Below are 16,131 nucleotides of genomic sequence, written 5' to 3'. Positions count from 1 at the left end.
AGTTAGAGACCAAAACGAAATTAAAGATAAAATTCTATAACCATTTATGAGATTAGAACAACTAAAGAGGAAGCAAGCAATAGACAAAAAACATAAGATTTAAATGATTACTCTAATATTTATCCATTAGTGGGTATCATTGTTTTAACCATAAAATATTGATCAGACGGTTCTAATAAATTTAGCAGCTGACTAAAAAAGTTTATGGCTATTAGTGAAATTGAACTCTTATCAGGTCACATCATCAAATTTCTATATTTGATGTGCAATCACCGATACAAGCCTAACCATTAAAACTCGTCCACACATACATCTACGTGGGTTTGAGGCAAGACATGCAATTAACTAGAAGAAAAGGAGACAATTACCCTTTAGAGTGCATAGATCTAGATTTTTACCTTTTACTCTTGATTAATTCTTTTTTAATCATATAACTATATTAGTCAAAAAGAGTATTAATCAATAATAAGAAGTGAAAATTCAAACTCATGTATTCTAAGAGTAAGTTCAACAATTTTCTCATTAAAATTGAGGAAAAATCGCCCCAAATACTGTGAAACACCACGTTGCCGTTTCAAATTGGCATCCCTAATCCAATAAGTGGCAGAACATATATATTTCTTCGAGTGATGGTTTCAAATCAAAGAGCTTGTTGAGTGGACTTGCTATCCTGAATTTAGTGGAAGCGCAATAAAGACAAGATTTAGATACTGAAATAATAGTTAGGAAAATCAAAATTCTCATTTGATTGTGCTCCCACTAACAATTAAATTGTGCTCCCAATCGAATTTCCGTTCATCCATTAATCTCCTATTCAAATGCGTAAATAGTTCTTCAAAACATTAATATAAAAAAAATACTCTCTCAATTGTAGCAATACAAACTGAAAGAAGTAATGCAAGTGTAACAAGCAAAACAGTGAAACACCAATAGGATTTTGTGTAAAAATAGATTTGAGAGTATTGAAGAAAAAAAGATTTTTATGTAGGAATATAGAGTGGATAAACATTATTTCAGTGGGGACAATAATGAAAAAAAGTTAATACGAGAATAATATTTAAATAGTGTTACATTTGCAAAAAGTTATTTTAATAAGCACGAAGTAAAAAAAAAAATGAAAAAAGGCACATTCAAAAATATAAAATTCAAAAAAATAAACAACAAAGAAAATGAACCACAATGTATGTTGTGACAAAGTAATAATATTTTCTAGGATCATGGGAAGAAATATTTGAATATGCGCAAGTACAAACTCTTTAATAGACTGCATATCAAGAATATAATTTTCAATCAATTATTAAATGCTATGAGTTCTATAGAAAAATCTTTAGGATTTCAATCAATCATGGTTTTGATTTTAAAAATTTAAATTTTTTGTGAAAAAAAAATATTGTAAAGAACTAAAAATTATGATTCAGAATAAGAACGAACCTTTAAAACAAACATCTCATTAATTTTTCAAGAGAGACACGTGCCCTTCTACAATGTACTTGGCTCCGTGCCTATTACCATATAGGGTCCATTCCTTAATCAGAGTAATCGGACTAATTGTGGAGTTACATATAAGATTTCTTTTGTCATTTAAGAAGTTATGGAGATTTCTTTTGTTATTAAGAAGTTACGGAGATATAAACAATTATCATTCAATTAATAAAAAAAAATAATGTACTTTTGATTAGTTTTCTTTTGTTAGTATAATTATTTGATTAAAAAGATATTAATTAACAATAAGAGATAAAAATCAAGATGGATACGTTTTTAAGGAGTATTCGACAAGATTTCTCAAAAAATAAAGGCAGGGAGAAAGAATTTGGCCAGTTGCAGGGATTTCAACAAATCCTATTCCTAAAATCCTTGTATAGACTTATTTTTAGCTCAAAATAAACATTCGTAATTGTTAAAATAAGATACCCTGCATCTTTTTCAACTTTAATGTCATGTTTATAATCCCTAATTTTTCTCCATCAATTTAATGATACTGCCATTATTTATTTTACTTTTTTTTTTTTTTTTGCTGAAAATGATGCTGTATTTTTTGTTTTCTTTCTAGCATTTACATTCTATGGTTATCATCATGTGCGGATTTATTTATTTTCTAAATTTCTCAAAGAATCATATGCAGGTGTTTATATTTCTGGAGATTTCTTTGGCAGGTGTTAAAAAAATAAATTACCAATAATTTTTTATTTTAGACAATATTATGACTTATCCGCTCATGCAATACTGTTGTAAACGCCAACCAAATCAGCAAGTAAATATAGTTATTTCTTATATATCCACTTTTGTCTTACATATGTAAATTAACTGATGACATTTTATTTCTTCACTTAATCTAAAATTGAAAAGAAAAATTCTCATTAATTAGAAAGAGAATATCCGTCATCAATTCTCATATTAATGTAACAATACTTCAATACTAATTAAAGAAGTTGCTTTGAATCTTTATTTCCCTCAAAATAGAAATGACGAGTGCACGCCCATATATGTATGTATATATATATATATATATATATATATAAATGTGTGTGTGTGTGTGTATAATTAACTTGGATTAATCCTGGCAAAGACCTTCTCAACCAGGACAATCTTATTCTGAGTAATTTCTTGATCATATATAATTAGCTTTCCCTAGTGATATGAGCAATAAAAGAGTCCCACTCCATTTTAGTAATGCCTCCTTTCTCAGTAGACATTATCACTTGACAACCCAATTCCTCAGCCTTTTTCCTTATCTCATCTCCTTCCTCCGATTTCATCAATCTCTTCGCGACTTCTTCAATCACCGATGAACTCACCAACTCATCTTTTTTTGCCCATTCCCTCACAAAAACACCAACTTTGAGAAAATCTGTGATCAACACAGCATTAATGGGCTGATCAGAGTGCATTGGCCAGGCTGCTATGGGCACTCCAAGACTAATACTTTCCAAGCATGAATTCCACCCACAATGACTCATGAACCCCCCAGTTGAGAGTGCCCCAAAATCTCCATCTGGGGCGCCCAATCTCTCACCACAATTCCTTTTCCTTTCACTCTCTCCTCAAACCCTAGTGGAAGTTGAGGTCTTCTAACTTCACTTTCATCAAAAACATTTCCTTTGTCTGCGTCTCTCAAAACCCACAAAAACTTGACCCCACTTTCTCCAACCCAATTGCCAATTCTCCAATTTGCTCATCTTCCATGAAAGTTGTGCTCCCAAAAGAGATGTACAACACAGAGTTCTTCTCTTGCTTTGTCAAGCCACTCCAAACACTTGTTTTGGCCTTGGCCTTTCACTTTGTTCGGTGATCTGTTCTTGAAGATTGTCACTGTTTCCAGTGGCCCAATTGCCCACTGCTTCATATTCCCACCCATGATCTTTCTCATTTCCTCTAAAAAGGAGTCTAGAAATTCACTGTCTATCAACCTACAAGTGTTGTACAAATGCCCACATTTGTTACCACTCTTGAACAGAAACTGAGCTTGGTAATTTGAGAAAACCTCAAACTCAGGAACCAAGCACCCTTCATAAGACGGGATCTCGGGGCGATCGTGATGTCGCCCCGCGGCGTCGCGCATGAAGGCAAAGTTCGAGACGGCGGAGACACAGTGGAAGATGTATGCCTCTGTGTTGGGCAAAGAGTCAGAATCTTGAACGACGTAACTCATCAGAACGTCGTGAATGATGACGACTCGCATGGCGGTTTTCGAGAGGGAAGTGAGGAGTGACATGACGGGTTGGCGAAGGTTGAGGGAGGCTTCAAAGGAAGGGATGAGATGTGAAGGGAACGTGGTGTTGGTAGGCAAAGGAGAGAGAAAATGAGGAGTTGGGAAGTCGTGGAATTGGATTCTCTTGGCATCGTTTAGTGCGTGACTTGCACGTGACTTGACTTGGGAAATGTGTAGAGCATAGCCAACGTAGTGAACTTGGATGTTGTGTGAAGAAATGATGTGAGAGAGCTGCAAGAGTTGGCTTAAATGGCTTTGAAGAGGGAAGGGAACCACCACCACCACCACAACGGACGGTGGAGATTGCTTGGTGGGTTCTTGATCATCATGAGATTGGTGGGAATGATGATGATCAACGACTGTCATTGCACTGAATGTTCTTGCCTCCTTGAGGATGGTCGTAATGTTATAGGTTTTGTATTTTGGTTTTGATTAGAACGTAATCTTATATATAGTGCAAGTTTTACGTAGCTGGTATATTATCAGATTATTACGTAATTTTGCTCTTATTTATTAATTGTGCTAGCCATAATAATTACAAAGTTTGATTTCTATGCCCTTGAATAGTCAAAGTTTTCGGCCTATGCATGTACATATCATTTAAAGAAATAGACATATCGAAGCGATCCAACCCTAGATCCCTTCTTCCTCTTGCTCTACGAATAATAGTAATATCGTTTTTTTTTACGTGAAATTCTCTACTCAATTATTTAATAAAACAAAATAAGACGAAAAAACAAAATCAAAAAATAAATAATACTATCTAAAAATGAAAGGAAAATCAACCTAGAAAGAAAAAAGAAGCCTTTAGAGAAATTTCTGTGCAGCAGCTTATTGATTTAGCTCTCAAGATCAAAATGAGTAAGCCATTTTATTTTTATGGACTTCTGGTATTATTGCTACTCTTTAGTTGCTTTGGAATTTTCAGAATCTTGCAAGTCCCGTTTATTTCATCGATTCGAGTTTTGCTACAGTAAAAAAAAACTCTCAGAAATAGTTAACTAACTTTTTTACTACAGTAAAAAGCTCACATAAAGTCACATCTCAACTCGACTAAACGGGCCCACAGTTTTGAAAATAATTTGTGTTCCTTGAATCAATTTCTTAATTCTCTCTGGAACTGTATTGAAGAGGCCATTCTTGACATGGATCAACTAAATAATTTTTTATTATTAGCATTGCTAGCTAGTCTTGAAACTTCGACCATTGTGACAATTTAGTCTCTAAATTTAATTTGATAAATTACTCCTTATAAGTTTTTTTTTTGGTAGATTGGCAAAGAATTTCAAAAATATAACATAAATAATCACATATATATCGCAAATAATTAAAAATGTTACATAAATAGTTATAGTAAATGCAAAATGTCCTAATTCTAGTAATGAAGATATCATCTTGCACATAGTGCTATTTTTAGTAAAATTTTAGGTTATCACGTAGTAACCATATGATTAGTGTTATTAAATTTCAGAAATCTTTATCACTTTTAGTGTTAAGGACAAAATCTGCCAAAAAAATATATATTTAGGGAGTATATAAAAAATAAAGGATCAAATTATTACAATGCTTAAGTTCAAGGACTAACATTGCTAATAACTTTTCTTTAATTTTGTTTTTGGGATCTTTGAGAGTTTTGCTATTTGATAAGATGTGTTAGTTGACTCTAATATCGGTTATTTACTCCTACAATTTATTAATTAAAAAGAGAAAGAAAACAATTTATTTTCATCCTCCTGCTTTCTTTCCCACACAAAGTTTATGAGATGTGTTTTTGTATTTAATTCATTAAAAACGGTGAGGACCTTACTTTAATGTTGAGTGTAGTCATAAGCAGCACAACTAATGCATCAAATTCACACTTATTACTACTCAATTAAGGCATTTAGGCTATACTAAAAAAAAAATATATCTGTGTTATTATCGTTGTTCGTATATATTTTCATATTAAAAAATGTCGAGTTTTGATAGTTTACCCGATTTTGTCATTGAACTTACTAGTGAATTTTATCCCTTTTTCCTAGTTTATGGAAATAGGAAAATTGTTGAATAATATTTTTATATATTATTACTTTTATTAGTATTCTGACTTTATTTGTATTTATTTTCATGTTAGGAAATCTCTAAATTTGATAGGTTAGGTTACATAGCCGATTTTGCAACTTTAACTCGTATTCATTAACTCGTATTTATATGAAGTTCATTCATAATACTCCTTATTAGTGAAATTTCTCCCCCCTTTTATAATCTGTAATTTAGACACATTATCGAATAATATTAAATCTTCATCTCGCGTTTTTTCTTCTTTAATAGGCTAAACCATCTACTAATTGCAAGATTCCTGCTAATATATATATATATATATTATATATATAATATATGAAATTATAATTTATCATTTGATTCTGATACCAATATATATATGGACAATTTTTTTTAATGATTACATTCTCATTATGATTACTAATTAAATATGCAAATTTAGTGATATGGTATGATAAGAATCCAATTTTGTTAATTGTCATAGATTTTGTTTTTGTCAACTATCTAATTTATTATAACTGTTGGATTGATATCTTACAGCTAAAATAATAATACTCATTAATGAGTAAATATTAGAGTAATCATTAAAACTACACAAATATATATATATATATATATATATTTATATATTGTTAAAACCGTGTGTATGCGCACAAGTTTTAATACGTACGAATGATAAATGTATTTATTATGGTCTCATTTGGAGAAATATATATCTATATATATATATATAAAGAATGTATAAGAGGACAAAAAGATACGAATGAAAAAGGAGAGGACAAAAAAAAAGAAAAGAGAGGAAAAAGGAATGAAAATAAAAAAACTAACCACACTTACGAAATGTTTTATTAAGAGAATATGATTTAAAAAATATAGACAGTGATATGTACGAGAAGAAATTATTTAAATGGTGAATTAAAAAGAAAAGTATATTTATGAGAGCTAATTTGGAGAAAATAAAAATTTGCAATAGGGTAAAAAAGATACGAATGTAAAAAGGAAAGACACAAAAAGAATAAAAAAAGAGATAAAATTAGGGAGGAAATAAAAAAAAAAGAAAAAAGAAGAAAGAAAGAAACGAGATGAGGGTAAAAAAAAATAAGAATGAGAAAAAGAAAAATGGCGCTAACAAAAATAAAAAGTGTGTTTATTTTCACAACTCAAGTCATAACTTGAGTATGTTAGAGAAAAATACGAAGCAAAAAAATTAAAATCAAATTTTTGTAAGAAAAAATACTGTAATAATAAAATTTGAGTTATAATTTGAGCCGTGAAAGAAACGAAATGCTTCTAAAGATATACATATTAGTGATTTAAGATGTTATTATTCTTGTTCCGGTGACGTTTAGTGTTGGAGCAATACATTAGTGGGTGGGGTAAATATTAAAAAAAAAATTGATTTTCTTTCTATAGAATTTCTGTTGCGTTTACTTTATAAATGAAAATTTTTAAGGGTATCATCACTTTTAAATTAAAATTTACAAATATATTTCTATTCAATAATAATAAAAAAAAATCTGTTTTTGATTCATAATGCCACATTAGTAAGATTGTTATGACCACTTTCCATTCCTTCTAAGACCACACTCGAATGATTCTTTCAGGCGAAGAAGGCTTTGTTTGGTTTCAGGCGAATGATTCCAAAGCTATAGAATATAGTTTATTAAGGAGCAGTAGGCTTGCCAAATTTCTTAAAGACTGGCTTTAAATTAATTTGGTTTAACTTTCAATGATTCCAAATTTAGCATTTTTAAAAAGGTTTTGAACACTTTTAACATAATTTTGTATATAAGAAAAATATGATTCTCAATCAACAAGGGAACAATGTAATATGTTTTTTTACACAACTCTATATTAATGTCTCTTCTATTAAGAAGACCATTGGGACAAAGCTTATCTTAGAGATGTTTTTAATTTGTATTCACGATTTTTAGAAAGAGGTGCTGGGTAAAACTTTCATTCACGGAAGCAATTGTAACTGCTTAGCCAATAGTTAGAGACACACTATGTTTGGTAGGGTAGAAAAATGGAAGGAATGAAGAAGGTGAAGAGATTTTAGAAGACAAAATAGAAAAGTAGGTGGTTTGGTAGGAGAGAAAAAATAAAGGAAAAGAAATTAGAAAGAAAAATAGCATAAGTGGTACCCACCATTTTTTTTTTTTATCTTTCCATGAGTGGAGATATTTTAGCAGGGAAAAATTATTACACTAAGAACAACGAGACTTTCTTTGACAATATTTTTTTTTTTTTAGTCCTACCAATGAAACTCCTTAAAATAAGATGAAATTACTTTTTGGACCTCATTTATAAATTTCAATTTTGAATAGGTAAGACTAATTCCAATGCAAATGCTAATGTCAATTGTATATTTAACATCAAAAAATATGATATGGCATGTTATTTTTATTTTTGCTCCAATGCGTAATATTATTTGACTAAATCTACCTTTTCTTATAACTATTCAGCTCCGAAAGTTGTAAAAGTAAACTTTTATTTTTAAAATAAGAGACTTTTTCTGATGTTCCCTCCTTTTTAGAAACACCAGTGATCCATGCTTCTCAACCGTCAAATCTGTATCGGAACTTGTCTGTTCTGCATACTTTTTCAATCTGGCCAATCTAGTGTGATTTTGACCAGATCTAACGACTGAAAAAGCAGGAACACCGGTGTTTCTAAAAAGTAAAAAACACCTAAGAAACTCCCTTAAAATAATTAAAAAATGCAAAAGCTGCATTGATTATATGGAAAAAGTAAACATTATAACCAATAGTAATCAAATGACAACTTTCTCATATGTTATACTTGGTGGGAAATTTACCACAAACTACAACATATGGAAAATGTGGCATAACAATTGGCATTGCATTGAAGAGCGTTTTTTACACTCAAATGTTAATTTTGCAATTAACATATTAATTATAACATTGCATTGGAGATACTCTAAAATAATAATTGTATATTAACTCATTATCTTTTCCATCATTCTTATTTTCTATCCTTCATCTTTTTCCCTTCATTCCATTTCTTTCCCTCCTACCAAATAAAAGCATTAATCATGATGAGATGTTAAGGCTTATATTCCTAGTAATGTACTTTACATTACAAACATATAAATATTCTTATCCGCAAATCTATAATAGAATGAGACTTTTTTTTTTTGTTCCTAAATTAGAATGAGACCTTTTATTAGTTGATGTGGGTGTCTCGTACTTTTGGAGTAGGATTTGTGGCTCAAATTAAAGCCATGAAATAATTAAGTATCCTAAAAAATAAAATTGGAATTGGTATAATCGGTAGAACCAGAAGCCTTTGCATCATTTGCCTCTAATCTCAATAAAACTACTTATCAGAATCAAGGTCAACGATTACGTGAGTTGCTCAAATTTATAATCTCAATTACTCTCTAACGGCCGTGAAAGAATTCTTGATTACTTTTTATGGAGAAACAATTAGAAATTTAACGAAGTATCATTAGTTACGAACTTACTTAAAAATGAATAAATCTCAGTTCCAAGAAATGAAGATATTGTGGTGAGGAATTTAAGCCCTTTTAAAAGAATCAAAGAACAAATGTAGAGTTTTCTCCTTTACGAACATATAATAAATTAACCATTTAAAGTCTATATTTTTAGTAAGTGAAGGTAAGAAGCGAATTTAATCTCTTATTCATAAGAAAATGGATGCTTTACATTTCAATTATTTCTTTATTTATTTTCCCATTTTTTATAATTCGGGAAAAATGAATACATGAAAGACTCACCTGAATTGCGTATTCAATTCAATAATTCATTACATTATTAAATTGGATACGTAATAATGCTTTACTTTATTCGGTTCAATTCCTTAATTTATTATTTCAAATATTATTTATTTTATTTTATAACTGATGCTACAACAAATTATAGAAATTATATCGAAGAATGAACTATTTTGGAAATAGAAGTATTTTTCAATGAATTTATGAAGTTATTTAGAATGATTAAAATTTGAAATTGCATATACCTAACAACCTGATTAGTATTTGTCCCCGATGGCCTGATTTCAGAAAGAGATGTGATGAGTGAGTTTTTGTACTCACGAATTTAGTGCTTAATCTTACCCTTTTGTTGGTTTTCGAGTTTCTAGTATAGGGTTTACCCTTGTTTTTGCTCTTGTTTTGTAGGTTAAGTAGGATATGGCACTTTGGATCGATTTAGAGTTAACTGGAATAAAAGAAGTCTATTAACATTTACTTTGAGAAAGGATGAGCGCCATGGCACCAAACAGGCAAGGCCGTGGCGCTAGAAAGGCATTTTGAGTGATTCCAAGAGTGCCATGGCACTGACCATAGCGTCGTGACACTCAACACTGACGCCATAGCATGTGTGAGCTGAATTGAAGAGTGCCGCGGTGCCCATAACTCAGTGCCGCTGTACTAGTGTTGACAAGGTGGGTTTCAACATAGTTTTTTATGCTGAAAAATCCCAATTTTGCCTCTACGACCGAAGGCATATAAATAGGACTTTTTAGGACTGAATAAGTGGTTCTTTTCTGAGAAAAAAAGGAGAATTGGCAGCACAACGAAGTAGAAGACGGCTCACTCAGAAACAGACTCCGACCTCGAATCTTCAATCTAGTTTTCTTTTCTCTTCCTTTTCTCATTATTAGAATTATTGTTAGGATGTTTTCTATTTCCATTATGTTCTAGTTTCATTTTCTAGGGCTACGATGTAGCCAGATCATGATTGTTCTATAATTTTCAATTCTTAATTCAGTCGATGTTTATTTCATATTGTTGAGTATTATAATCTATTCTTAATGTTTGTGAATGTATGGCCAATCTTTGCATGAATTGGAGTTTAATTCTGAGACTGAGAAGTGATGGTTAAACATGATCATTGATTATAATGCCATTAGAACATCATAAGCTAGAGATAGTTATGTGACTAGTGTGGTGATTATGATTTCTTAATCTTAATGCGTTCAACATATTAAAATCTTGATAAAGATATGAGGTTTGCATTCTTGGGTAGGATTACTAGTGCTTGAGAAAGATTAGTAATTAATCTAGAGAAATCCACTCTCAGCATAGGAATAAACATACATTGACTGATTGGGAATTGAGGGTTTGAACTTGATTGATCTTGGTGAAATTGGAAACCCTAGAGCCGTTTTATCATTGAATTTTCTCTAATCATCATTCGAGTTTTGTTTTGTTTTATTTTTGTTTTATTTTTATTATTTTAATTCTCATAATAAAATTCTATTATTTCGGTCTGTTCAAATAAAGTTAGGGTTGACATAATTTCGGTAGCTAATATCGATCACTCCTTATGGGACGATACTCGTATTTACAAAATTATTACTTGACAACGATACGTGCACTTACGTTCACATTTTTCGTAACAAGATGGCCTGAGAGAAGAGCCTAGAACCTATTGTTGCAAGAGTCTCCTGCCTCTCCACAACCTAAAAGAATCATAAAATAACAAACAACAATAAGTTAAAATTAAAAAGGTAATAATAAAAACGGTTTTCTAAAAAGGAATAATAAACATTTTTTAAAATTGTTGGGTACGTGAGTGTGTGCGTGTGTCAATTGTCAATCAAAGTTTGAAAAAATTAATAAAAAAATTAACGTTTTCATTTCTCATTAGTAAAGTGGGAGTCATAGGTTTCACATCATATTAAAAAAAATTAATGTTTTCGAGTTATAAAATATAATGAGTCTGTAGCATGCGAATATTAAAAAAAATACGAGAACCCAATCGGGAACATTATGATAAAGGTAGCTGGTCATGGAATAGTATTGCAAGTTAAATAATACTAAATCATAAAGTAGATTTAAGGCATGTAATAATTATGGATCTTGAATTTGAAACTTACAATGTTTCTATCCTCTATATTTTTAAATTACAGTGTGCATGTGTTGGTTATTCTACCAAGTCAACTTCCAAATATTGGAGGTTGCGTTTCCAGATAAAATCTTATTTATTATTGTTTAAAGTAAATGAGCTCTTTCTTAAAAATATTTGGTAACTCATTTTATTAAAATAAAATTAGTAGACATAGAACATCATCACTCGCTAAATTTCTTAATCTTGTTTACCTCCACGCAACCATCCCGTTTTGCAAGCGTGACAACATGCTAATATAAAAGCAGCACAAAATGCGTTCCAACAATTGAGATCCAAACTTTGTTCATGTTTGGAGTTGGTTTTGTTTTTGTTTTTCACATTTTTTGAGAAAGAAAAAATGAAAACAGGAGAGAAACGATGTTTGGCACAATTAAAGACAAAAAACGGAAATAAAAAGATTTTTTAGTTTAGTGAAATGAAAGAGAAATGAAAAATGATTTTTAGTTATTTTTTATTTTTTGTTCTGTTTTCTCCTCTCTCGAGCACAAAGAGAGACATTAATTGATTTTTTTATACTGAAAACAATCTCTTGATAAAACTACCAAAACGTATTTTTAAAAATAATTTCTTTATGAGATTGAAAACATTTTTATTTCTATTTTCATACAAAAAATAAAATCATTTTAGAACGAGTTCTAAACGCACCATTCGAATATTTCAATCAATCCCATATGTACACATTGAGAGTTTCTCCCGTGCGTCCAAGATTTTAGAACCCCTACTAGATTCTTTTTTTATAAACCATCCAATTAGTTGAGGACAATACGTACATTACCCATTTTAGATCTCGTATATTTAATCGATTTGAGTTTTTAATTTATATTTTTTACAGTTAAAAATTTTTAAAAAATATCACGTCTAACATTTTTTATTACAGTTAAAAATTATCAGAAAATATTAATCTCAACTCAAATTAAAAACTCGAATCTATAAAGTGAACAAGACCTTAAAGTACTCTCTTATTTTTTCCACATATCAGTTGACGTGGACTTTTTTCCAGGTGAAAAATTAAAAAAAAGGAAGAAAAGAAGGGCAATCATCTATTTATTGGGCTCGTTCACTTCGCTGATTCGAGTTGAGATGTGATTTTATGTTAGAGCTTTTTACTATAGCAAAAAAGTTAGATGTGACTGTTTATGAGAACTTTTTACTGTAACAAAACTCAAATTCTAAACTCGAATCGGTAAAATGAACAGAATAATTTTTTACTATAATAAAATTCAAATTCTAAATTCAAATCAATAAAATAAATTAGACCTCAATTATTTCAATGCTTGTACAAGGGTTTCGCCTTAGCCCTCCATAGAAAAATTTTATTAAAAAAAATAACTTTTTAAAAATTTTTATTTATAAAATAATTACAGAACAATCAGAAACGATTATTTTTTACGATCATAAAAAATAGAAAATATCATTTTGTTAATTTCATTTTGACAATCGCTCTAGCAAATTTCTCGAGTCGTTTACCTCGGTGACAGTCGCTTCTTCATCAGACTTCTCGCCAGTAGTGAAAGCGTTAAGTTCGTCATCGTTTCTTGAATATCTTGCTCCACTCCGAATCGGTATGTTCTGGTAACTTTTAAATGGATTCTGTGTTGCTCTGGTGCAGCTCTTCCTTGTTTTCCGTTGTCAGTAGTTTGGGTATTTTTTTTTTCGTGGTAATTTAAATTTGTTGTATGGCCCATTGACATCCTTATTCCTTACGTATCAATCATCGCCACTCATAATTTGATGTGATTTTTTCGTGGAATTTTGGTAATGTTTCCATTTGGTGGTGCAACTCCAGAAGTGTTGATGTTTGCTGTTTAACGAAACGAATATTTTAGTCACATTTGCACATCAGGTGCTTGTGAAAAGGCGTGAGTTAGGATTTTACATCTACTTGGTTGGTTAGCACACGAGTTTATAACTTCTACGAGTCTTTTTTTGTTTTTGGTGTTATGAATGAAGGAAGATAAATTGGTGTTGGTTTCGAAAACCGATTGCGCAAAAAATTTGCGGGCTTGATTTTTTATATATATATTTTTTCTTTTTACTTCGGCGACTTTGTTGGCTAACGTTTGCAAATTGAACTTCGCTGCATTTATGCTTGTTTTATGGTGGAAAACTTCATAGTTATGTCCATTTAAGTGTACTAATTCCGTTGTTAGTATTTTTGGTTTCACGTTTACTTAGTTCTAAGCAGTGCTTTTGCTTAGTTATATGCCAAGGGAATTATGCACGGATTAATCCGGATTTTAGTTTTGAATTTCTTTTTGAAAGTGAATAAGATAGAAAATGTCATAATATAGCCGTTTGATGGAGAGCGAAAAAGGAGAAACTTGTTTGGGAGAAGCGAGTGATGGTGAGACCCATGATCATGACTCTGGTGAAGATGATGAAGAATTTTGCTATGCTTCTGTACCTGTGTCCAAGTTGCAGCCTAGGTAGAGGCTTCTTCATCTTCAAGTTTTCATTTTTTTATTATTTGTTTTTGACATTGAAGGATTTAATTATTTATTTTGCTTTGTTTGAAATCTAGGAAAGTTTTATCAAAGGGTCGTTGGATTAATGAGATGGGAATGGCTGAGGTCGAAGTTCTAAAGGGTCCAATTTGGAGTACGACGGGAATAGTTCGTGGTGGAAAAATCTATTGCTCAATTGAAGAAGTTTTGTAAGTGCAATTGCTGTTTTGATTGTGTTTCCACCTGTTCTATATGCAGAGTTTTTGTCTTCTTTTTTGGCTATGAAATATAAAATTGATGTAACACGATCTATCTATTGCCCAGAACTTTATATCAATTATATTAACATATTCATCTTAACACCCGCAGCAGTTTGATGCCAATATTTTGAACAATGTTCCCTAAGTTGAACTTTCTTTTTGGGGGAAAAAAAAGAAGAAAAGAAAGCTGGTTCCAAAGTTGAATTATGAAATTGCTCCTTCTTGTAACTTTGAGCTGAAGGTCTGATTTTGAAAAATCGACGGTTTCATGAGGAGTTTGAAAATAATGTACCTGTGAATGCTTTTATTGTTTAAGATGCATTCTTCTCTTTTGCTTGTTATATTGGATTGGATAATTATCAAATCACAATCATTTTTAAGGTTTCTGGCTGAACTTGGAGCTTTTCTTCTAATGGATGATGCTGGTACCCGTCTTTCTATGGAAGATATGTATGCAAAAATTTCGGATCAAAATAATGGATGTTCATGGGAGTACTTTCAAGCCTATAGGCAACTGAAGTCTCTTGGTTACATTGTTGCGCGACATGATATCCCCTGGTCTCTGAAGACTGTCAACAGCAATAGTGGATCTTCTTTTCCTATATGCTCCTTAGAAAAAGTAGCAGACTTGAAATCGGAAGACACGACCTCCATAACCGCAATGTTCAGTAGAGTGCAGATTGACGAAGTAAAACCAATTTTTGACGTCTATCCCCCAAACAGCAAGTTTAGAAAGTCTTCTCCTGGTGATCCAATCTTTGTGCTCTGCTTTTCTAGGTATTTTGCTTTCGTGAATATGTATGATATGCATGAGCTTTTTTTTTTGGGGTTTTTTGTTTTATTTATTTATTTATTTTGCTGTAGTAATATGCGTGAGCTTAAATTCATCAGTGATGTGTTCTTTTCTAAATGTGTTGCTTGAATGAATTCTTCTTATTTATTAGGAATATTGTTATTTTCACTTTTTTCTTTCATTTTTAATGTTTTGTATTTGAATATCTGCATGTGACAATTCTATGCTGTGATCTTACATTAGTGTAGATTACACGTTTGCTGTATTTGGAATTTTCACTGAGAAACAACTATAAGAGAACTTGTTATTTTTAGCCTTTCAGGGGTGAAACAATTTCGTTAGTATTTATTTTCTTTTATGGAAAACAAATCAGGAAGAGAGAATTCCCCTTTAATGTATGAATCTTGTTCTTCTTCAGTGGTTCTCCGCCATCAAAAATGACATTTGAAGTCCTCAAAAGACATTGTCGAGGAGTTCCTCCGAAATTTTGTCATGTAGAGCAGGGACGAGTGAGTTTCTTTTCCTTTAAAAAAGTGGAGCTTCCTGTTCTGCCTTGATGTTCAGTTTTATTGTTCGCGACCGGAATCAGATGCAAAAGGAAAATGGTATGAAGATTATGTTTCAATATCTGTAGGTAAAATTCATTTATTTTTCTTAAAAAAAAAGATAAATTGACCAATAAACATGTTAAATCTGTCTTGACCGTGTTAAATAAGTCATTATTATATTAGTTATTTGTTCAATATGTTAATTTAAACGAGTTATACGGGTTGACACGATTAACACGATTAATAAATGGGTCATGTTTGAGTTGATATTTTTGACACGTTTAATAACAGGCCGTGTTTAGGTTGATGTTTTCTGACACGATTAATAAACGGGTTGACACGAATACGACCAACTAACACGAATTGCCACCCTCACTTACGTAAAAGGCACATGAATTGTATGCTCATAACTCTTTTGTTAGCTATCTATATTTGAAGTT

The 16,131-nt window shown here is 31.1% G+C and overlaps 1 protein-coding gene and 1 pseudogene across 2 annotated transcripts; one reads left to right on the top strand and one right to left on the bottom strand.

Annotated features, from left to right (window-relative positions):
• Positions 1-2,618: 2,618 nt before the first annotated feature.
• LOC21399581 lies at positions 2,619-4,075 on the bottom strand (annotated as a pseudogene).
• Positions 4,076-13,100: 9,025 nt separating this feature from the next.
• On the top strand, positions 13,101-15,825 carry LOC21399580. 2 transcript variants are annotated; one of them, XM_024161531.1, is made up of 5 exons: positions 13,101-13,208; positions 13,938-14,072; positions 14,168-14,299; positions 14,732-15,127; positions 15,562-15,825. In XM_024161531.1, exons 2-5 carry the CDS (start codon positions 13,945-13,947, stop codon positions 15,698-15,700), a joined length of 795 nt encoding a protein of 264 aa, XP_024017299.1. In that variant the 5' UTR covers positions 13,101-13,208; positions 13,938-13,944; the 3' UTR covers positions 15,701-15,825. The 2 variants fall into 2 exon arrangements, with proteins under 2 accessions (XP_024017299.1, XP_010090198.1); XM_010091896.2 differs by lacking the exon at positions 13,101-13,208 and having other exon boundaries at positions 13,914-14,072.
• The last annotated feature ends 306 nt before the right edge of the window (positions 15,826-16,131 follow it).

The sequence above is a fragment of the Morus notabilis genome, unplaced genomic scaffold (genome assembly GCF_000414095.1).
Source record: "Morus notabilis unplaced genomic scaffold, ASM41409v2 Scaffold305, whole genome shotgun sequence".
NCBI classification, from domain to species: domain Eukaryota; kingdom Viridiplantae; phylum Streptophyta; class Magnoliopsida; order Rosales; family Moraceae; genus Morus; species Morus notabilis.
This window is presented reverse-complemented; position numbering and strand designations above follow the sequence as displayed.

What these genes read in the sequence shown, in the direction of transcription:
- LOC21399580 (XM_024161531.1), top strand. Translation starts at nt 13,945, where the DNA reads ATGGAGAGCGAAAAAGGAGAAACTTGTTTGGGAGAAGCGAGTGATGGT. An exon ending in GTGTCCAAGTTGCAGCCTAG is followed by an intron (nt 14,073 to 14,167) that starts GTAGAGGCTTCT and finishes TTTGAAATCTAG; the next exon opens with GAAAGTTTTATCAAAGGGTC. An exon ending in TGCTCAATTGAAGAAGTTTT is followed by an intron (nt 14,300 to 14,731) that starts GTAAGTGCAATT and finishes ATCATTTTTAAG; the next exon opens with GTTTCTGGCTGAACTTGGAG.